General features: G+C 41.4%; 1 protein-coding gene across 7 annotated transcripts in view; it reads right to left on the bottom strand.

Annotated features, from left to right (window-relative positions):
- The window catches only part of RBMS3 (RNA binding motif single stranded interacting protein 3), an 862,898-nt gene that overhangs the window by 84,906 nt on the left and 754,802 nt on the right, over window positions 1–23,190 (bottom strand). For all 7 annotated transcript variants that reach the window (XR_013225653.1, XM_077304656.1, XM_077304653.1 and 4 more), the window contains 2 exons: window positions 13,336–13,382; window positions 1,972–2,068 (listed from right to left, as the gene is read on the bottom strand). Coding sequence is in view for 6 of the 7 variants with exons in the window: in XM_077304656.1 (XP_077160771.1) it covers window positions 1,972–2,068; window positions 13,336–13,382 (144 nt within the window). In the remaining variant the exon portion in view is untranslated. The remainder of the gene's footprint in view (window positions 1–1,971; window positions 2,069–13,335; window positions 13,383–23,190) is intronic.

Here is a 23,190-nt window from a genome sequence, read left to right as displayed (position 1 = left end):
CCAAATATTTAAAGTATTCACAAAAAATTCTACTCGTAATGAAAGTAAAATTAAAAAGTCCTCTAAATTTGATAAACTTCAGAGGATACCAGCTGAAAAAGATGCGTGTCCCGAAAAGCTGATGGAAATGTGACAAATGCATTATAATCGGGGGCCATGCTTTCCCAAAGGCACCCGGTTGCTGTGGCAGAGGAGGGAGCCCGCAAGGAAAAGATGTGTCGCCCCAATGCACCATTTGGAGAGCCAGGGAATCAAGGCTTGCTGAGGTGCGTGATGCTGTTGGCGGGCAGGGGAGGAGTAGGTGTCTTCTGATGCATTAAATCGAGGCAGCACATGTGCGCTTAAACACTTTCCTCCTCAACCCCACTGAAGGGAACTTGCTTCCTGCCATGGCGCGACTCAAGGTAGGCCAAACAAGCCCAGACCAGACAATCCTGACTGCACTAGATGGCGGTGGGCAGTTCCCAGGAGTGCAGACCGAGTGGGTGGCTTAATCCTACTCCAACCACCCCTCTGGCTAAACAATAATTTTTTTAAGCAGTTTAGGAGAATTTCGGGGAGGAAAACGAAGGAGAGCGTGAGCAGGATAGGGACTGTTTTGTCTCCCACTCCTCGTTTGTATGTGGTTACAGGCTCAGCACTGGCAGAGGGCTTTTTTCCAGATCCCAGTAATGACAGCCATTTCAGCACAAGCACCTCAGAGGAGGTGCGATGTGAGGAGCAGCCTGAGATGCCCGGCACAAGAAATAGAAACAGAATTGCAAACACAGGAGCACCCATTCCTCTGGTGAGTTGTCTTCTGATGAAGAGGATGTGGATATCCACAGGGAAGGGAGGAACTAACTTGAAGGGTCTTATATTCCTGGACTGCCTCCTTGCATTGCCAGATGTCTTGGGGAACCAGACAGAGGATTGTGCCCATTGGCTCCTTCCCTGGGGGGGGGGGTCTTCCAGATGGCAAGGGGATCTACGCTCCAGGATGATGCCTAGGCAGGAGCCCCAGGGTGGCATCCAGGACTGGGATGTTTCTTTATGATCCACTGAATTGGATCCCTCCTTGTGCCATACCAACCCGAAGGTGCCAGGTTGCCACAACGCGGGAGTGAGCCCACAAGAAAAAAACATTTGACGGGCCTTGGAATCGAGGCCCACCAAGGCACATGAAGTTGTCGGTGGGTGGGGGAAGTGTGGGTATAGCCTGGTGCCTTCAACAGAGGTGGCAAACATGAGCTTGGCCTCTTTCCTAATCAATGCTGCTGTAGGAAGCTTACCACCCTATACTATTAAGTTTGGGGTTGTTTATTCAGTTAATTGTTTAACAGTTATTTTGGTTATAAATAATTGTTTATGCTTTGTCGCAGTTGGCAGTTTTTGGCATGGGAGGATCCTTTTGGGGGAGTCCAGTCTACGAATCGGTCTGTCCTGTTCTAGGGGCCTTCATAAGAGGTGGCACATACGTGAGCTGGGTGCCAACATGGCTGGGAAGGCAGGCTTACACTGCCAGGTGTTTTGGAAACCAGACAGAGGCTTGGGTCCCCAACTAAGCATCTTCCCAAAGGGGTTTCCAGATGGCAAGGGGATCCATACTCCAGGCTGATGCCCAGGCAGAACCCCCAGGGCACCACCTGGGACCAGGGTGTTTCTTTATGGTCTGCAGACCGTATTAGTTGGATCCCTCCTCATGCCATGCCAATGCTCCTGTCTGGAGTTGTAATAAAGCTGTGGCCTAAATTTATTCCAAAGATATATTTGTGTTGCGTCTTTCCTTTGCCGGCTGAAATATGCTCTCCCGCTAGGCAACTATTGTTACTTAGAAGAAACTCAAGCCCAGGAAACAATGGATACCTTGTGTTACCACAACAGAGGCACAGTCAAATTGACGAGCTATGTACAATTTTTTACCCTTTTGTTGACATGCAAGTCATAAATATTAAGTTAGCTGTATATGAGGCACATGCAATTCCAACATACCTGATATGTGGAGACAGGGGAAGCAGCAATGAATGGCGTGATAGATGTCTGTGGGATCATGCGGTTTGTTGCAATACTGTACGGTGAGGAATAAAATCTGCGAACAGAAAACAAAAGGAAAATTCTTGAGATGATGGACTGGCATGCCAGAAGGAGCTGTTCCACAGCTATTATCAGTGCAAAACAAACTGGGAATCCTTGTAAGTTAATTATGAGGCCTTATGAGGTCTTTCCACAATAGCATTTTAAAATTTTTACATCAGGTGGCTCTTTGGATCCTGGCCTGAATGTTGGCAAAGTAACAAAAACAAAGAAACAAATACATTTTGTTAAACATTCCAGTTTTATTCTTAGGATTCTAGTAGCCTCAAAGACCAGGTAAAGTCTATATTCCCAACTGAGTAGAACTAAAAGCTATAAACCCTGGTTCTTATCAGGCACAGATCTGAAAGATGCTGCACTACAGCTTAAGTTTAACTCTATCATATAGGCTGTGATATTGATTCTCAGAAGATATGGTCTCTTTGTAGTCTGATGATATAGTCAGATGATATAGTCCCTTTGAAGAAACACAAGGAACAATGAAGTCTTATTAATGAAGGTTAAAGCAGGATTACAGTTAAACAGCCAAAATATAAAGAAATGACTACTGGGGGAATTACACAATACAAGACTGACAATGAAGAAACTGAAATGGTTAACAATTTTCTATACTAGCTCAATCCTCAACCAAAATGAACATTGTAATCAAGAAATCAGAAGGAGATGAAGATGGGGAAGGGCAGCCATGAGGCATCAAGAAAAGATCCTTAAGGATGTATCTTTGGTAACCCAGATCTATACTATAGTATTTTCCATTACTAGAAGAAGAAGAGGACTTGGTTCTTATATGCCGCTTTTCTGTACCCAAAGGGCTTTCAAAGTGGCTTACATTCACCTTCCGTTTCCTCTCCTCACAACAGACATTTTGTGAGGGGAGGGGAGGCTGAGAGAGACCTGATATCACTGCTTGGTCAAAACAGCTTTATCAGGGCTGTGGCAAGCCCAAGGTCACCCAGCTGGCTGCATATGGAGGAGCGCAGAATCAAACCCAGCTCGCTAGATGAGAAGTCCGCACTCCTAATCGCTACACCAAGCTGGCTCTATGTATAGATGTGAAAGTTGGACAATGAAAACAGCTGACAGGAAGAAAACAGAAATTGAAGCTAAAATGATCAAACTGAGGCTATTGTACTTTGGTCACATAACGAGACAACACTGGATAAGACAATAATGCTATGAAAAGTTGAAAGCAGCAGGGAAAGAGGAAGGTCCAGCATGAACTGGATTAACTCAGCCAAGGAAGCCATGGCCCTCAGTTTGTAAGGAACCATAAAAACCCTAGTGACAGTTGGGACCTTGTATTATTGTTGAAATTATATTACTTTTATTGTGCACAATTTTTAAAAACACTTTTAGACTTCACTCATTGCAATACATGCACTAATAAGGAAATACACCATTGAAAATTTGGGGCAGCCTTTGGAAGAGAGCTAATGACTGAAAACTAGACATCTTCTTTCATTAAGTGACTCTGATACTCTACAGATCTTACATAGGAGCTTTTATTGGCTGCTGTACATATTTTATATGTGTTAAGAACCGGTGTGTGTTAAAACCAGATCTCTGAAGAAGGCTCTATAAGGGCCAAAACGTTCTGGTCTATTGGTTCACATAGTGCATCGCATAGACCATTTATGCACTGGAGGTTTCATGCTGGGCTGCAGGCTGGAGTTTTAGTCGTGGCAGGTTGCCCCACCTCTTCCTGCACCCACATGGGGGAGCATTTGGTCCGGTGCTCCTCATCTGCCCCTGATTTTTGCTCCGGCACGGGAGCTGGGACAGTGAAGATCCCAGTGCATAAACGGTCATAATGGTTTGTAAAAGCCTATGGGCTGGGTATATGTTTTAATTCCTAAAGTTGTTTTTTAAAACGGTGCACATAGCACCATGGTGCCCAAATGCGGCATTTTTAAACATTTGCATGGCGGTGGGATTGATTTGTCATGCAATCCCACATTCGTGCAAATAAAAACCAACTCCCGCTGTGTCCCCGGGCAGTGGAACCATTACACCCTGACTGCCTTGGTGTGGAGGCAGTAATCCAGGGTGGATCTGGTACACCACCCAAAAACATATCCCATGGGGATGCAGGAAGCAGTGGCATACGTGGCCCAGCCACAAACTCCTGGCAGTGGCCCAGTGCGACCGTCGCTTTGTGGAATCAGTCAGAATGATCTCAGTTTGTGATTTACTGACATATTGACTATTGAACTGATTTGAACTTTTTAGAATTAAAGCCTTGGGGTCAGACTGGATTAGTGGGGAAGCAAAATTATAAAATTCTTTATGAGAAATAAAGGAACAGTGTGAAAAAACCTCAGTTATTACAATCAGAACTCAAATGAAGTTAACTGAAGTTAGTAAGTGAGAGAAGTGTGTGACAGAAATAACTACTCAAGAACTCTGCATAGGACAGAATACACAGAAAGATAATATTACCAAGCTGAAGGCAAGAGTTGAAGAATTAGATCTGCAGTCAGAAAATACAATCAGAAGCTCAAAGGAATTCCTGAGGAGATCAAATATTAAAATTGAGTAGTAATTGGAAAGGCCAGTTTTAAAGTGTTTTGGGCCTAGAGCCCAAACATGAAAGAAGGACTATCTATAAATATCTAAGAAGAAAATTGCTAACTACTGAAGAGGGAAAAGGTAGATATTATGCTCATACAAGAAACTCATATTTAAAGAGGGATATAGCATTATGACCTTTATCCAAAGGTGTAGTCTGACTAAAGATGATTTACATGCCAGAAGAACTGTGGATTATTGATAAAAAAATTCAGGTATACTTTAATAAAAGCAAGAATCAATGTATCTGATTCTTAATGTGACCAGATCTATGGATACTTAAATACAAGATACTGGAGCCATGAACAAACAAAACAGATCTTTCTACAAACCTGAAAAACAGAAAAAGTTGAATTTAAACAAGAACAAAATGCAATAAAACAAAACATTGGGGGTTAGCCCCACAAACAACAGAAGCAGTGTGTACAGTTTTAAGAAACAAATGACCTCAGTGATTGTTGCTAGGCATAACAGTATTACCATATGTTAAGCCTTTGTTTGCATGAATAAAAGGCAGGGGGAGGACGGAGTACTTTCCAGGGTTGTTTGGGCCTTTAATGGAGGATTCTTTAAGGCCAGGCCCAATAGCAGCTATTGGCTGACTTGCTGCCACCCAATTCAAATGAACCATCAGTTCCTACAAAGACTTGGTGATTTACACAGGGGTATTAAAAAGTTTGTAAACACTGAATCAAGAAAAAGTTGAGATCCAATTGTTAGAATATAATCAACTTATTTCTAGGTTCAAATCTGAATTTCCACAACAAGCTGATGTTACGTCATTGCTTTTACAATTTGAAAATATTTTATTTCAAGGCAAACCACATCTTCAAGATCAAATATATAAATTGTTGTTGAAATATGATACAGAAACTGAGCAGGTTAAGAAATGTATGATTAAATGGATTCAGAATATAGAAATAAACATTCTATGGATGATTGGGATCATATGCGGGTTAAGACACTCAAACATACAAAATGTCAAGCATTAAGAGAAAACTGGTATAAAATGTTTTATCAATGATATATTACACCTAAGGTAATCAGAATAATAGCTAAATAACTTGTTGGAAATGTAATGCTACAATTGGATCTTTTTATGTCTGAAAGTAAGACAATTTTGGATTAAAAATACATACTGTTGACGTTTAACTTCAAATTTCCTATGAAACCTGAATATATGCTGTTAAGTTTATGTCTGGAAAAACTATAATTCCAAGCTAGGACTTTCTTTTTCCATGCAATCACAGCAGTGAGGATGGTTTTGGCAAAGAACTGGAAATCATCAGAATTACCACCACTATTGACATGGTTTGATAAGTTGGCAGAACTTTCTAAAATGGCAAAATTAACCGGTTTGGTTAATGGGAAGTCTCCTGAAGATTTTCAAGAGCAATGACATTACTACACTGTCTATCTTGCAAAACAGATGACAAGAGCTGGACTTGGAGACTACCTTAGATTAGGTCAGGTCCAGGGGAAAGGGGGGGGGGAGGCCAGGGAAAACTTGCATATTCATCTTTATATATTATTGTCTTTTTCTATTTTCTATCTATAAAAAGCATTAAAAGCATTTCTACTATTCAACAAAAGTCACCCCATGAAAGCTAGAGTGGCACAGTGGTTAACAGTTGCAGACTAGGATCATAGAATTTAAATTAAAAAAAAATACACATTATTGTATTAAGCACAGAACCCAATTTGATATCTCAGTACTTGGAAACTTAGACAAATATCTTTTTTTAAGCATAAGGCAGGACAAAATAAGTGGAACATTTACTCTTATTACATAATTATATTTGGAGGTCTGGTAAAAAGTGAATGGGACGAACGTGTCAGAGGATTTATCAAGATATTGTTTGATTTACTGGAAAGACTTTGAGGTAAATTATGCAGGCAGGCTGAAATTTTATTAGTCACTGTGAATTACTAAATAGATTGGAAGGGTTTCAGAATGCAGAACAAAATTTACCCTGACAAGAATCTGGCAGAATATCACATCTAAACAAATATCTTACCCTAAGTCTTTCCCGTCATCTTAGAAATCTGGATATCTATTCTTAGCCTAATAAACTTTACCTAGTAAGCAATGGCAAATGTGGCAACATATATGCCTTCCAAGCTATTGGCAAGTGAGGGACCATCTATCTTAGATAGTAGGAGGCAGTTAAGTTGGCCAAAATGACTCAGTACGTGGTTTATGAAATGTAAAATACCTTGTATTTGAGCAATGCAGGCCATGATAGCCCGCTGAAGTAAATAGCATGGCATTTCTGAAAGCAAAAGAATGATCAACAAACCATGTGACAAGCTTTGCTGAAATAAAAATAAGCTATTATCTGGTCTATATTCACGAATGGCCTACTATTATAATGAATTTAATCTAGCTTGTCTATATGATGGGTTTTTTTGTAGTTGGAAAAAGCTTCTGTTCTGCAAAATAAGACTTAATTAAAAAGGATATAGTTATCTCATGCTGTCTGAAACCCTATCCAGACTATCTCCATTTTAGTATTTTCAACTCAGATCATGCATTTAACTAGAAGGCCAAAATATGGCCCTTTGAGGAACAGTTTGAATGTATAATTATAATTATTGCAATGTATTGAAAGGTATGGTAGGTAAAATGGAGAAACCATTTCTGGAATTGGACACTGCACTAAAAAAGTAATTAAAAATAGTTGAAGGATTATAGTCCTGAATGATAGCTGGGAATAGGTCTATTCACCGTCTTCCATTAGTGAGTTCAGGCAGCTGATTTTTAGATCAGATTTTATATCGAACCACAAGGAACCTCAGCCTCCTACTAACTTCTGGTGCTGTAAACATATATAGATCTTATGCACATACTTATCTGTTGGTGTGCTAAAGGACACCAACTGCCAGTGGCATAAAGAGGAAATTAAGAACTGGCTGGATTTGCCACATGTCGGAAGATAATTTGATTTCTTTATTTCTAGTGTCTGAAGGAGGTTTTAACTTCTGATTGGTAAACTGTTACATAAAGACCTATTATGCATGGCCATTCCCCGCATGTGCATGGGTGAGGGACTCCCCCAGTGCATGCTGGCTGCCCTGATGCAACGGCCCCATGCACGCAACACAGGGACGGAAGCGCCGGGAGCGCTCTACAGTGGCAGCATAGTGGGGGGAGCAGGGGCATGGGGCCCTCACTGCATGATGGCAGGGAGCAACATGCTGCTCTGCCACCATAGTGGGGATGGGGGGTGCCCCTGTCAGCGCCGTGAAGCTATGGAGCTAGCAGGGGCGAGAGGCATCCCTGCAGGGATGTAGTAGGTTGGGGGAGGAGCTGGGCCCAAAAGTAAATATGCACTGGTCTAGCCTGACCTAGCCCTTGCCTGCGCCCGTGGTGGACCCAGGAACATTCCCTTAACACAGGTCTTCTGAGGGCCTGGGTTGGGCCAGGGCTTGGTGGCACCTGGGATGGCGGCGATGTCGGGCATAATAAGGGATTTTCCCTAAAGCCCTATCGCCACCATCTCAGGTGTTCCGCCGGGTGCATAATGGGTCAAAGTGTGTATAAACTTTGATTTTCTGAGCTGTCTTGTGCATAATGGTGGAAAGGTGGGATATCAATTTAATAAATGAATGCATGAATAAATAATCTCAATTTTATCTACTGTATGCAGTATTGTATTGATAACACTGCAACCCTGATTTATATTGGTCCTCTCTGCAGCTGATTTTTAAACCAGATTTCATATCGAGGGAACCACACAAAACCTCAGGCTCATATTATTTTGACCCTTGGCTCATGCAACAAAAGGAATATTCAAGAAGTAGTAAGAAGGGTTTTTTGGGAGGAAAGTAATTAAAGGACATTCAATTAATTTAGGAAAAAATAGATATCTAATTGTATGAAGATGGGTTGGAGAGGAACAGAAAGGTCAACAATTGTTTTCAGCATCAAATAATATTTTAGAATATCACAGCTGTATAAGAGACTATGAAAGGGGACTAACAGAATAAAACACAATATCTTTTCATTTCTATTTTCAGACTGCCAGGATAACTCATATTTGTGGATGTAGCTTTCAGATGGAGCATCATAACATTTTGCAGGTGTCCTCTTTATGAGGTAATGAACAGGAAAGGGATGCATTTTACATTCCACTGGTGCTCAGTGGGCACCGAACAAAAGTCTTTTATTGAAAACAAAAGGCGTTTAGTAAGCATTTATGCTTGTTCAACTCACCAGTGACACTGGCAAGTTGTACATATTTCCCTGAACACTGCTGTACTACCCACTAAGAGTGACACATGGGTGCCCCCCCTCTTAAAAACATACACACGCACAGAAGAAGAAAGGCAAAGTGTTCATACTAAATGATAATTGGAATTTCCAGACTGATAAATGGAATTCACTAAGTAATCCGGGGGGAAGGGGGAATAAAAATAAAGTTCACATTACAAGCCTATAACAATGCAGCTTTGTTTTTTTAATTCTCTAATCATTTCCAGGATAGTCCTGGTGATATTTTCATTCACTAGGACATTAAAAACACTGTCACTCAAAGCTATGTAGATGGAAGATTGTTCAGGCTTTTAACAAAGGGAAAATATGGGGGATCTCATATATGACGCGTCACAAAAATCTGTTTTTCCCCCTGAATTCAATCATAGTTGTTCCAACATTTGCAGGAAAGGCTTGTTTAAGCCAAGAACTTGATACACTCTGAGTGATTTCCTTTTCTACAACAGAGATACAGAGGACTAAACAGAAGCTGGTGGAATATATAAACTAAGACATGATGCACTTTGAAGAATCACATTGTCTCCCTTCCAAGTCTTTCTCAGTCTCATCAATGTAATAGTTTGAAAATGTTCTCAAATAGGATGAAGGGATGAAGAACAACTTCCTGGAATAACACTTTTTATTTTATTGTTGCATAAGAAGAATTACTTTCATCTGACCAAGGGCCATTCCGCACATCCAAAATATAGCCTTATGCCAGCTCAATGGTGTAATGCTATAAAAAATTGCGCCTCCAGCCATTCCTTATCTCCTGACTCTATCACTTTTCTCTGCCACCTTCTTTGCACTCCGCATGCCTGCTTTAAATAGCAGAAGATAGGAACGCATTATACTCATGACTCTGCCTGTCAATCAAGCCAGGCAGCCAATCACCCTTCTCCATGTTTTAAAGGGCCCACAATGCAAGGCTTTTTAAAAGTAAAACTTTTCCGTTGCTAGCCTATGCATTTAATCATAGATGCATAGTGCTTATTTTACTGCTACACCTTTTGGAATTATGAGACTTGAAGCTTCAAAAAAGTAACCTTGTTCCTGATTTTTTTGGGGGGGAGGGTGTTAAAGAGGCATGCTTTGTGTGTTAACGTGGGGAATTTTTGTTTGTTTTTCTCTGCCTGGATGATTTAATGCATAGTCGTTGCTCCAGGCAGTTTACTTCAAAAAACAAACAAACAAAAACCCGTCCCTGGGAGAATGGAGAGGGAGGCGGGTACGAGGGTGGGCACTGGAGGCGGAGATAGCACTACTTTACCTCCACATATTTCCTTAGAGTGTGGTTGCTGGTTGCTCTCCTCTCACTTAGGTTACACTAGCGCTTTAAAATGGAAGATGTAGCTGCCAGTTTGCTGCTGGGACGCTGGATGCTGATTACATTGTTTAAAATTACAAAAATATGGCATCAGCAAAAGGTAAGCCTTTCACTATATTTTCCAGGTACAGAATGGCCCCAAGAGTTCTGCATACAATTTCTTCCATGAATTTGGTTCATTTATGGCTGATCTCCTCAACCCTAGAAGTTTTCAATAACTGTCTCAATGTCTTCTGCACTCTATTTTTGGGAAGACAGATTCACTGTTCCTCCTACCACAGGGGAAACCTGCCTAGACTATAGGCTCCTAGTGGATTACCTCAATTTTATAGGCACAATTTATGCACACATATCTGGACTATGTTGAGTGTGAATGAAGTGTCAGACTAGAACTGGGAAATCCAAGTTCAAGCCCACACTCCGCTGTAAAGATCACTGGGTTGTCTATCAGTTTAACTTCAACAGGTTTCTGTGACGATATTGCCCTGAGCACAACTTTTTGAAATCTAACAATAAATTAATATGAGATTGCAAAATAACTCCACATTAAGTGTACATTTTAAAAGTCAGATGCACATTTTGCTATAGCAAAATGGCAGTTCTTAACAGCAAACAGCTACGTGGATGGCATATACGGAAGTGCATTTACTATAACAGCATATCCCAAATATAGCTGCTAATCTTTCATATACTAACATGGCCTTATTTGATTGATACATACAGATTGCAAGGGCAGATTTAAAGAATCACAGCTTAGTATACAGCAAAATTCTGTGACACAGATTAATATGCAACAAAATTCTGCAAAAAAGATCATTGTTGATATCTGACAAACCACTCATTTCTATTTCTGCTTTTCAACAGGAAAAACCCACATTTGGGGATTACGTAATTCTTAGTTCTGCATAGGGCTCAGTTTTTATGCAAAGAGTTTCACTAAAGTTACTTTCCTCCAAGACTATACAATGTCAAGGCCTCATATTTACATGAAACATAGGCTTCCAGCCCCCCTGTGGAGATGAGGGTCCCTCACTGCCAGGCCCCGTTACCTTACCACCCATCAGTTGGTTGGCAGAGTGAACCTGAATAAAAGGGAGATCTAGTCGACATGCAGTCGTATGTCCCTCTCCAAATCACTCGGAAGTGATGTCATCACATCAAAGCAACGCTCTGGTATTTTGCCAAAAACTCTATGGTAAAAATCAATTTTAAAATAGAATTTTTGCGCAAATACCGGAACACTGCCTCAATACCCCAGTTGTGATGGCATGACTTCCAGGTCACATGGACAGTGATATAAGCACTGCCTCCTGCTCCTGATAACTCCCCCACATACCCTACTGGTTGCTAAGAGGGACCTGGCAGACCCATATGAAACAAGCTCACAATAGTATTCCACAAGTAAAACGGAGCGGAAAGCTTCTGAATAGTACTCTTGGCTAACATAATTATTAGATATAACCAAACTTAATTACAGAAGATACTTTTATTGTAGTAAAAGGTTTCAGGAAAGGCCATCTGAAGGCTGCAAACTTCTTCTATATCGTAACAGAAGAGTAAAATTTAGAAAATGATCAGACTTTTGAGGGACATCGTTACTTAAGTCTAGCAATAGTGTGGATAGGAAGGAGACATCAAGAAATTGATGTCCATCACAACTAGGGTTGTACGTGTCTGCGTCTGAATCGGCTGCTCCAGGCTGCCACAGCCAGCATCTCACTGTGTGTGTGTGTGGGGGTGCGTACTGCGCACCCTCCCTATCCCTCCCCGCTGTGAGGCGCTGGATGTGGCGGTATGGAGCGGCTGATTTGGATGCAGCTGCACACAACCCTAATCACAGCCTACATGCATGGGGACAGTCTGGGAGAGAACATTTGGCACTGAAGGCTAGAATTCAGAGCTGACAAACCCCCTGCAAGACTACATGGCAGGTGGCACAGTTGGTTTTCTGTCCTAGTCTGTGGAGTCTTCTCCAAAGGATATAGACAAGAATCCTGAAGATTATTTTCTTTTACTAGTTTTATAATCTCCACCCCCATCCCCATGAAAGCTCTGGAGAAAGTTTGTTCACTATTTCATGTTATTTGGGTTTGCCCTAACATGCATGGCTCTTATTTTTTGGACATTCCTGGGCTAAGGAAGCAATACAAAGCACTCACTTAGAAATTAGCCCAATTTCATCCCATGAAGCTTGCACCCAGTAAAGCACTCTCAGGAGTACTGCCCAAATGGAAAGAAAGCTTCCATGCCAGACCCAAAGCCAATGCTGCCATGTTGCCATGCACTTAGTTTTTATGACCTGGAGATCTGAAGCCTACTTCACAGCAGCAGAATCACGTACAGGGAATACTACTGGGCTTACGATGAAGGGAAGAGAGCCTGCACCCAAAGTGTGGGATACGGTTTGCAGAGTAAAAATACTTCAGCCATCCTATGGTTTCCAAACAGCATTCCTTTGGTGCAGGGATAAGGGTGTTTAGGTTTTGCCTCTTGGCCTTTGGGGAAAGACAAGGAAACAACATCTCCAAAAAAGAAGAAAATGCACTAATGAATCAGAAATGTTTCAGAATAACTGAACATTGTGTGTGTGTGTGTGTGTGTGTGTGTGTAACATGATGTCAAGTTGCAGCTGACTTGTGGCAACCCTGCCAAGTATTAACAGGGCAGTTTGCCACTGGTTTCCCCTGCATAGCAACCCTAAAATTCCTTGATGGTCTCCCATTCAAATACTAACCAGGGCATCTCCTCAAAACAAAATGTAGTTATTTTTAGAAGGCAGAAAATGAAACTCAGCTTCTGAGGGCACCTTTAAGAAACCTGACCTCTCCCCCAAACAGTTTTGAAGATACTTTGGAGCATGCCAGCCTCCTTCTGGCCAAGTGAGGCAACCATCCAATCCCAGAGTGGTGACAGTGGGTAGGAAAAGGGCATGCTATTTTTCCCCCATATGACATTAAAATGATGTGGGGAAAAACTTCATCAAGCAGATGCTACAAATAATAGGTGTAGAAATCAAAATCAAAAATATTACCCATGCATGACATTTTGGGTCATATATCGTCACAATCATAGTCTAGGATTTTTAAGAAACAGTAAAGTACATGCTACTTACCCATTCTGTATAGCAGCTGTGGGGTCATATGTCAAGGCCATGCCAGCCTGCACACATTTAGGGGGGGAAAACAGAACGTTACTCTTTTGGTATCACATGCATATACACCAGCCCATGACAAAGGGGGGAATTAGTGAATTCTAAATGTCCTTTTATATAAAAGTCTCTGGAACTGTTTCCGCACTGGAGGTTTCATGCTGTGCAGCAGGCTGGAGTTTGAGTTGGGGAAGGTTGCCTCACCTCTTCCTGCTTCTACATGGGGAAGCATTTCACCTGGTGTACTTTGCCTGCCCCAGATTTGTGCTCCCACACGGGAGCCAGGGCAGTGAAGTTCCCAGTGCGGAAACGGGTTCTTTTTTTAAACCTCATATAAGTTTATGTTAACTAAGTTTTTATGCATTCAGACAAGAAGGGCTTCCCCTCCGAGGAACAGGATAAATATTCACCTACTTATTTCCAAGGATTTTCCACTCTTCTATTGCCTGTTAATTTATGTGAGTGTGTCAAGCAATAAAAAATATTAAATGTTCAAACAGTGAGTTGGAGCTAAAGGCTTTATTGTATTGCTCACAGAAGGGTCCCCCCCCTTCAAGGACCCTCCACCCTCCACGTTCAAGGACCCTCCACCACTGGAACCGGAATGTTCAACCACTGATCACCAGTGCTAACTTGGGAAATACTTGGCATTTCTTTGGGGGGGGGGTGGAGCCCAAGGAGGGTTTGGGGAGGGGAGAGACCTCAGCAGGATCTAAAGCCATGCAGTCCATCTTCCAAAGCTGCCATTTTCTCTGGGTGAACTGATTTCTGTCACCAGCTGTAAGCCCAGAAAATTTCCAGATACCTCCTGGAGGTTGGCAACTCTAATGAAATAGGAACATTGGATCTAGTACTAGAATAGAGTTGGTTTTGGCATGCATATACTGTAGGCTATAAAAATTATAGCCTAAAGAAACAAGTCTTGGAGTCCTAATTCGTCATGCCATTCTAACCAGCTTTGTGCCAACCTATCATGAAAATAGTTCAGTGAAATGAATGGCTTTCTCTTCTGATGGACAATGCTGCAAACCAAAGTGATCTGGCACACACCGTTTCACCATAAGCATGTAAACTTTGCAGATGCTGGTGTCCTCCTGTGCCTGGGAGAGTGAAAGTGACACCCCTTCCTAAAACAAAAATACTAACTTAAGTGCAGGATCAACTCTTGAAGGGTTGGCGACATGGTGATTAATGAAGACTGAGAAAACTGGCAAATGGGAGATTCTATGAGATAGAAGGCCAACCAGGAAACAAAAAACCAGATGAGAAACAATGTGTAGGGATCCAGTATCTAATCATCCACTGGCAGTAAAGAATAAGCAATATATAGAAATCCCTTAGGAATGCGGTAGGCGGGTGGGGAATATAGAAAAGGGTCGAACAGGAAAAAATTAAACAGAAAAATAACCCCCCCTTGATAACAAGCAGTTGAAATGACAAGCTTTTTGACGAATAAAAGAAGGGATCCTACCAGCCAAATGAAATTTGGTTTGTTAAGAATTCATGTAAGAAAATGAGCTTTACTCAGCAAAAAGTTTATTTATTATTGCATTTCTATACCGCCCTCCCAACAAACCGGCAAGTTTCTTTGTTTCTTTGACTTCTATACTGGAAACCGGTTCAGTTAGCCTTCCTTTGACAATTTATCGCAGTTCACACCAAACAAAATATCCCAGTATTTTTAAAAAGTACACGTCTTATTCATTTATTTTATTTATGTTGCAATTTATATCCCGCCACTCTCAGCAAGCTGGCTCGCGGCGGGTCACAATAAAACCCCAATAAAAATACAGTATTGACCCATTAATACACCCATTAAAAAAAAAACAACCCTATGGTGGCGACAATTCAACCCAAGGTGTTAACTTAAACCTGGTTGGTTCATGGGGGCTTCCAAGTCATGATCTCAGATCCTCTCTCTCCTAGGGGAGTATCAGATCTTTCGGGGCTGGCCTTAGCCATTGACCCAGCAGAAGAGCTCTGTCTTAGAGGCCCTGCGGGACACCAAAAGCTCCTTCAGGGCCCTCAGCTCGTCCAGGAGCTCATTCCACCAGGTCAGGGCCAGGACCGAAAAATCCTTGGCCCTGGTCGAATTACACAATCAAGCAAGCCTTTTGATATGAGATGTTTTGAGCACACAAGAAGCAGAATGTTCTTTTCAGCACTCTGGTAAACATACTCCAAGAGTGACAAGCGGTAAATGTAAGATCTGCAGGAGCTGTATGTGCAGGTGTAGGTTAAGATCTGAATAAAATAACATGGAGGTATGTTTCCTGGCAGTGAGTTATTTAATGTTAAAGAAAGTAAAAAGAACACAAGATTACATCCAAGGAAGTTGCATGGAGACAACAATCTGAATTTGAATATCCAAGGCCTCAAAATTATCATAACTGAATGAGGAATCCAGTGGCACTTTAAACACCCATAAAATGTATTTTGGCATAAACTGCCATGCATCAGTGCCCCAATGCATCTGGATAACTCATGAGCTCTGACTCACAAAAGCTTGTACTGGATTCAATTTCGTTAGTCTTTAAGATGTCACTGGACTTCTGCTATAGACTAGCACCCAACAAGATTTTTCTCTCCTGACTCATACCAAGAGAAACAACAGCAAAAATAGGGCTATATATTCCAAATACCGAAGATTCCCATAGTGTTACAACAGAAGGTCAGTAAAACTGCTTCTTGTTCTGAAATTTATAAACCACCATCTGTGCTTTGTCCAGTGAATCTGCCTATGAGTTATGGCATGGATAGATACTGTAGCTGTTGTCCTAGACACACTTAAGAAGAAGCAAATTCCATCAAAACCAATAAAGCTCAAGGCCTGGCAAATACGTTTAGATCTGAAAGACAGTGACAATTTCTTCTATGCCAAGAAATTTCCAAGATGCAGCAGACTATACTACAATCTATTTTAATTTATTACATTCATTTACTTAGCTGTATTCTCTCTGCCCCCCCCCTCTCATGCCGACATTTGTGATTTATTTCCCAATTGGGTCAGGGTTAAACAATTAAAATAATTAGACTACATAACCATGACTATGCTGCATTTGCAACAAAACCCTTGATGTTTCATTGATGCTATGACTGTGGATTGTTCAGAATTACAGTACTAAAAGATGACTGCTCTCACACATACTTGAATCCTAGGGTTGCCAACTCGGAGACTGGAAATTTCTGGAGATTTTGGGGTGGTTCCTGAGAAGGGTGAGGTGGGGAGAGGAGAGGAGAGGTCTCAGAGTGGCATGTTCCAGGACAACTGTAAATCTGAGAAAAGATAAAGATAGTGTTGCTAGCTCTGGGTTAGAAAGATTTTGGGGGGGGGGAAGCACTGGAGAGGGGAGGGATCTCATTAGGGTTGTGCGTTGGGTCATCCAAATCAGCCGCTCTGGGCCGCCGCAGCCAGCGCCTCATTGCGGGGGAAAGGAAGGAGGGTGCACGGACATGCACCCTCCCCCCCACGCGGCGAGGTGCTTGCTGTGGTGGCCCGGAGCGGCCAATTCGGACGACCTGGCACACAACCGTAGATCTCAGCTTGGTACAATGCTAGAGAGCCCACTTTTTGAAGCAGCCATTTTCTCCAGGGGAACTGATCTCTGTAAAAGAAGGAGATTTCCAGGACCCATCTAGAGGCTGGCATCCCAAGATAAAGATGTCAAGAGGAGAAATCATCCTGCCCAAACCTCTGACGGGGATCACCAAATGGTTCACCAAACTCCCTCAGTCTCACCTACCTCACAAAGTGCCCATTGTAGGGAGAGGAAGGGAAGGGTATCATAAATTGAGGCTCCTTAGGATAGAAAAGCAGGATGTAAAAACCAAATCCTTCCTCATTCTTGCACTTCTTTTGCATGCCCTCAGCTTGTAATATCTAATCACAGCAAATATAAATGCAACCTTGTATGTTGGCCTTTTCATTCTAGAGTGGCATACAGAGGATATGTGGTTACTGTATGCCTTACGGATTCAGATTAACCAGTATGCTAAATGGGGATTAATGGGTAGGGACAGCCCATTACAGCTCCCTAGACAGCAAGGAAATCACCTGGGAAATTACAGACATTTTCTTGCTGCAGAATTGAGCACCAGTGCAGTTTGCCATTGGTTATATTCAAACTATCCTGATTTAGCCAGAAAAAGTATTCTGACTGCAGGGCACATACTATCTATGAATGCATGCAACAGGGAAAGTAATGTAATTTTGGAGGGAGGAAGACATATGTAGAGCTCATTCTTTTCCATAGATCTCTATGAAGCAGAGCCCAGTATAACCTGTCTGCTTGGAAGCACAAAAAAGCCTGTGTCTGAGATATAAATGCACCCAACAGAGACCTACTAATCGTTTCTAAATGCCTGCTGCTGGTAGAGAGAAGAGGATTGGCACAAGGATCAACGACTTTGACTTTCCCGCAGCTATTGACTTAACAACCAAGTGGGAAAATCCCAGTCTCCCAAATGACCTTTGTATATTTTTCTCTCTAAATTGCTGGAGGGCACTGAGCAGAACGGTAATGATTCGTAGGTCAAAAATGGGCAACAGTTAAAAGAACAGTTGAAGAAGCAAAAGAATCTCTGGGTTCCCATTTTTTTAAGTGACTCATTTTTATTCTCCTGCATGAACATTTACAAAGACTGAATTGTGAGCCTCCTTGTTTTATAAATTAAAGCCCAGGTTTATCTACTGGCCTACCACAAGACAAAAACTCTAGAGACTCGCCAGGAAAGAGGTAAGGGAGTACCAACAATCCTTCAACTGTACTAAATGACTTAATTTCATCCTGATTCAATTTCAGGAAGCTGATTTTCAAAAATCAGTCAACACAATTCTACAACTGTGCTTCTCTATCACTTTATGATGAGAAGACACAGATCTCAGAAATGATATCTGTATTCCTCCTCTACCTGTCAACCCCCCCCCCCCCCGGTTCATCCAAGTCCATCCAAATTAGAACTGTTATTAAATAAGAAGATCCAGCAATGCAACAATAAACCATTTCCTCCTATACATTTACTATCTCAAGTAGTTCTGGTTTGTAAACAGAGCATGTTAATTCTTTGCTTATATCCACTGGGACATAAATGGGAATAAATTTCCTACTATCGCACTTGAAAGACAGGTAGCTGCATGAGACATTACATTCTCCCCCAAAATTCAGTTTTTAAGATGAAATTTTATAGGTATGTTCCCTAAGGATAAATAATTTCAGCTTTAAGTTTCAGACTAATTATAGTCTTTGTTACATCTCTTGGCTGCATGCAGGAACTATTTCAGGATAGGCACATGACATGGAAAATGTTTGTGGAAAACATTTGTCCCATTTTGGAAAACTAAAATACCACAATGTTGATGTCATCAAAACAAATTAAACCAAAGAAACATTATTTGAATGTATTATTTAAACAAATTATTTAAATATACAGGCACACAACACACTAGTCTCATTTTAAGCAAAGTTGCCCCCTTCAAAGTCAATCAAAGTCTTAGAAGGGTATAACTCTGCTTAGGATGGCACTAGTGTTACCAGGTTCCTCCTGGCAACCTGCAGGGGATGGGGGAGGGGAGAAGACTTACAAAGAGGAAGGCCTTGCCATCAGCATTGTACAGGAAGTGACACGTCCATGTTAGCAATCTCCAGGCAATGCTCTTTATTTGAGCAAAAGCTCTATGGTAAAACCAATATCTACAAAGTTTTTGGCTAAATACTAGTGTGTTGTCCCTGGACGTCAATTCCTGTGTGATGTCCTAGGCCTTCTCCTTTACCCTGGTAAGTCCCCCTGCTCGCCGGCTGATCACTGGCTGAGGGGAGGGCCTGGGGGGGGGGGGGCTGGCAGCTCTAGATGGCACCGTAGGGCATATACTGCTGTGAGCTGGCATTGCTGGGAATGGTGGTATACAAACTAAATTATAAATATATATTATTTTTTCAGGACAAACAAAAATATGCATCAGACACCTCCTTTTCAGGAACTCCAAAATAAATAATTATATTTATCTTGCAGAAAAGTTATTGAAATTTCAGCATACAGTAGCTATATAGAATTCTGATATTTTGAAAGGAAGGAAATCATAACATGATTGGAAGTAGCACAGAATAGTACTGTACAATCCTATTTTGCCTTTTTAAACTAAAAAAATTCCAACGTTTTGTTTCAAGTGGCTGTTTTGGCTTATGATCAACAACAAGTTGGAATATCAACCCTATCATTCTCATGTTTTGTATCTTTTGTTCTTTTCTAGACAGAAGGCAAAGGAGGATGAGCTGGCTATGTTTAAAAGTATGTGGTTTGTATCATATTTAAACTTTCTAGAGATTAAAAAAAAACTTTGCTGGGCAATATTCTTGAGTTCAATAGACTCAAAAATACACCTTTTGCTCCAGAATCTCAACAACAACGGCCATTGATTTTAATACCCCAAATTGGAAAAAATGTGAGAACACCATCTAACTAGATGAGTTGTCCCCTTTATACAGAGCTATATGTATAGGTTTAGCTAGGTTATAGTTCAGCTACCGTGGATATGCCTCTTGTTTCTATGTCTTACCAGGAGCCATTTTGGTGTAGTGGTTAAGAGCGGCAGCTTCTAATCTGATGAGCTGAGTTTGATTCCTTGGGCTCATCACAGCCCTGATAGTGCTGTTCTCACAGAGCAGTAATATCAGAGCTCTCCCAGCCCCACCTACCTCACAGGGTGCCTGTTGTGGGGAGAGAAAAGGAGGGAGATTGTAAGCCATTTTCAAACTCCCTCTAGTAGAGAAAAGCAGGGTATAAAGAAGAACTCTTCTTCTTCTTCAATTAGAAGTATAATAAAGAAGCAGAAGTCAGGACAAATTATTAACATTCATATTTCTTAAATATATGCCGAGATAGTTATAGGCACTTGACGATCTAAGTAAGTGCACTGAAGAATATCATTGCCAACAAAAGATGCAACATTTTGGCAGTTTTCAGCAATGTTATGCCAAGGCTTCAATACGTTTACATTTTTTAAAATGTGTTCAGTGCCAAAGAATCTGGTCACTAAGATGCAGTTTTGGGGTTTTTAAATAATGGTATTTACAAATGTAAAACTTAAGAGTTCAACAAGCTTGACATTTTCATTTCGATGCTACTGAAAGGGCTGAAAAATCTATAGGAATATTCTACTTAATTTCATAGAAAAAAGAATTTAAGAATATGATCAGTAGAAGGGAATAAATTTGTGCTCTATCATTACCCTAGATTTTTAAATGTATTTTCAGAGCCTGGATAGCTCAAAGCCTTATCAGAGCCTGATGGCTCAAATTGTAACCCACAACGAGCTGGCATGTCCAAGAGTGGGAGGGAATAAATCGAAGAAATAGATGGATAGATGAACAGATAGATAGACGGATAGACAGACAAACAGATGCACATTTTCTGTTCTCTGCAAAATTCAACAGGCAAAAGAACAACAAAATTAAAGGAACAGTCCCAAGTAGGTCTACTCAGATGTAATTTCTATTTTATTTGAAGAACTGCAGTCTAAATCTAATAACCACATCTTGTAACATGAATGCCTTCCTTCTGAAAAATTGTATCTTACTAAACAAAACAGGTGTGAATGAACATTAACAAGAATCCCTGTAAATATCTCAATAGTCACAGATTTACTTAGAGTAACAAATTACGGCTAACATAATTGGACAAAAGGTGTTAAATTAAAAGGTATTTAAGATGCTGTTATGGTTATATTTGAACAGAAATGATCAGATGCTATTAAGAAATGAAGCCCTAGGTACTACAAATGTAATAAGGAAAAAAACCCTCAGATAAATGACTAATTATGTGGTGTTGAGACTCTGACTGATTTATTATCTATGTAAATGGACAAGTCTTTAAAAGAAGAGTTAATGGATGGAAGCTTGTAAATTTGAGATACCATGCTGGCCATATTCCAGTGCAGGGAGCAAGTAGGCAATTATTTCTTCCTTGCACAGTCAGAAACAGATGTTTTAATAATACATTTAATAAATACATCCCAGCTGACCCCAGCCAACCTGGTTAAGAGACTGGGGGTTAGGTGGATTCAATATTACTCCTGAAGAGCTATGTTAGTACAGCTGCAAAAAACTCTTCAAAATCAGGTTAGCCTAGAAAATGGCCCCCTTGACTTGGACAGCTTGGCTACCTGGACCCACACCATGGTAACATCAAGATTAGGCTACAGTAACACATTCTACATGGGCTTCCTCTTGATGCAACTAACTTTTACTAGGTGGAACATGCATATTACTCCCATTTTTCAGTTGGCCACCCATCAGTTTCTGGGTTCTATTCAAGGTATTATCACATACATGGTCTTGGAATCTCATATCTATGCTCTGCTACAACTGTTTTGGTCATCTAATCAGGACCTCCTGCAAATACCATCCTGTAAACAGGCAACATCTAACTGTCTATACATGTGCATATTTTGTTGTGGCCTCCACCTTATGCAATGGCCCATCTCGTGAGGTCAGGAAGGTTTCCACTCTTCAGGAATTCTGCTAATGGTGCAAAGCTGAATTATTTAGAAAGGCAATATGCCCTGACCTGGGCCTATTCTGAACACAATAGATAATGCACTTTCAAAGTAGATTTTCCTGTTCTGTATAGGAAAATCCAGCTGCCAAAGCACATTGAAAATGCATTATCCTATGTGAGCGGAATGGGCCCTGGATAGCCCAGACTTGCTCAATCCTGAAGGCTAAGCAGAGTCAGCCCTGGTCAATATTTGCATGGGAGATCACCTAGGAATACCAGAGTCATGACAGAGCTAAGAAATAGTAAACCACTTCTGTATATCTCTTGTCTTGAAAAAACTACTAGGTTGCTGCAAGAGGGCTATACTATAATGGTTCAGAAAGATATTCTAATAAAGGGAAAGGGGAACCATGGACTATACTACCGTGCATCTGTTCCTGCATGCTCTGCATTGTCCTACAATGTAATCTCTGCTTCATTTAACAAGTCATGTCAGATTTCTGCTGTCCCCATCCTATTGTATTATTTATCAGAGTCCCATCTTCTTGATTGTATTGACTTGCACTGCATAATTCACCTTGGGTCTCTTTGAGAAATGTAAACTATGAAGCACACACACACACATGCTAAACTGGATCTGCTCATGGACTATGGTTCCGAATAAAAAGAAAATGGAGGAGCTGCTGCACTGATCTTTGAAAAATCCCCAAAAAATCTTCCCCAGTAACTGCACAATTCCCAAACTCTCCAAAAAACACACAATGACCCCAATATCTGTTTCATGGTTGTGAAGCAGCCACAGAAAAGGTCATCTCCCATGTATACACAATCCTGTTCTGGATCAGTTCAAGGTTCTGGTACTTTAAGGCCATCCGCAGTTAGGGCCCTGCATATCTGCAGGACCGCCGGTCTCCTTATTCCCCCTGTAGGGCCCTTCACTCTGTGGGTTTGAATCTGCTGGTGGTCCCTGGTCCATAGGAAATGCACCTGGCCTCGACCAGGGCCAGGGCTTTTTGGGTCCTGGCCCCAACCTGATGTAAGGAGCTCCTGGAAGAGCTGAAGGCCCTGACGGAGCTATCACAGTTCCACAGGGCCTGCAAAATGCAGTACTTCCTCCAGGCATTTGGTTGAGGCCAGGCTGTAGAAGACCTGGGTCCCTCCTTCAACAGCCTCTATGGCCCTAAATGCCCGTCCATCTTGGGCAACATCCTGACATTGTTGGGCGGTGCATACGGAGTCTGGTTGGGGAAATCGGGGAGAGTTTTGACTGGTTTAGGCCACTAGAAGAATGTGTTTTATTCTTGTTTTACTGTGCTTTTAAAATTG

The sequence above is a fragment of the Paroedura picta genome, chromosome 11 (genome assembly GCF_049243985.1).
Source record: "Paroedura picta isolate Pp20150507F chromosome 11, Ppicta_v3.0, whole genome shotgun sequence".
NCBI classification, from domain to species: Eukaryota; Metazoa; Chordata; class Lepidosauria; order Squamata; family Gekkonidae; genus Paroedura; species Paroedura picta.
Note: the sequence above shows the minus strand (reverse complement) of the source record. Positions and strands in the feature narration are given on the sequence as shown.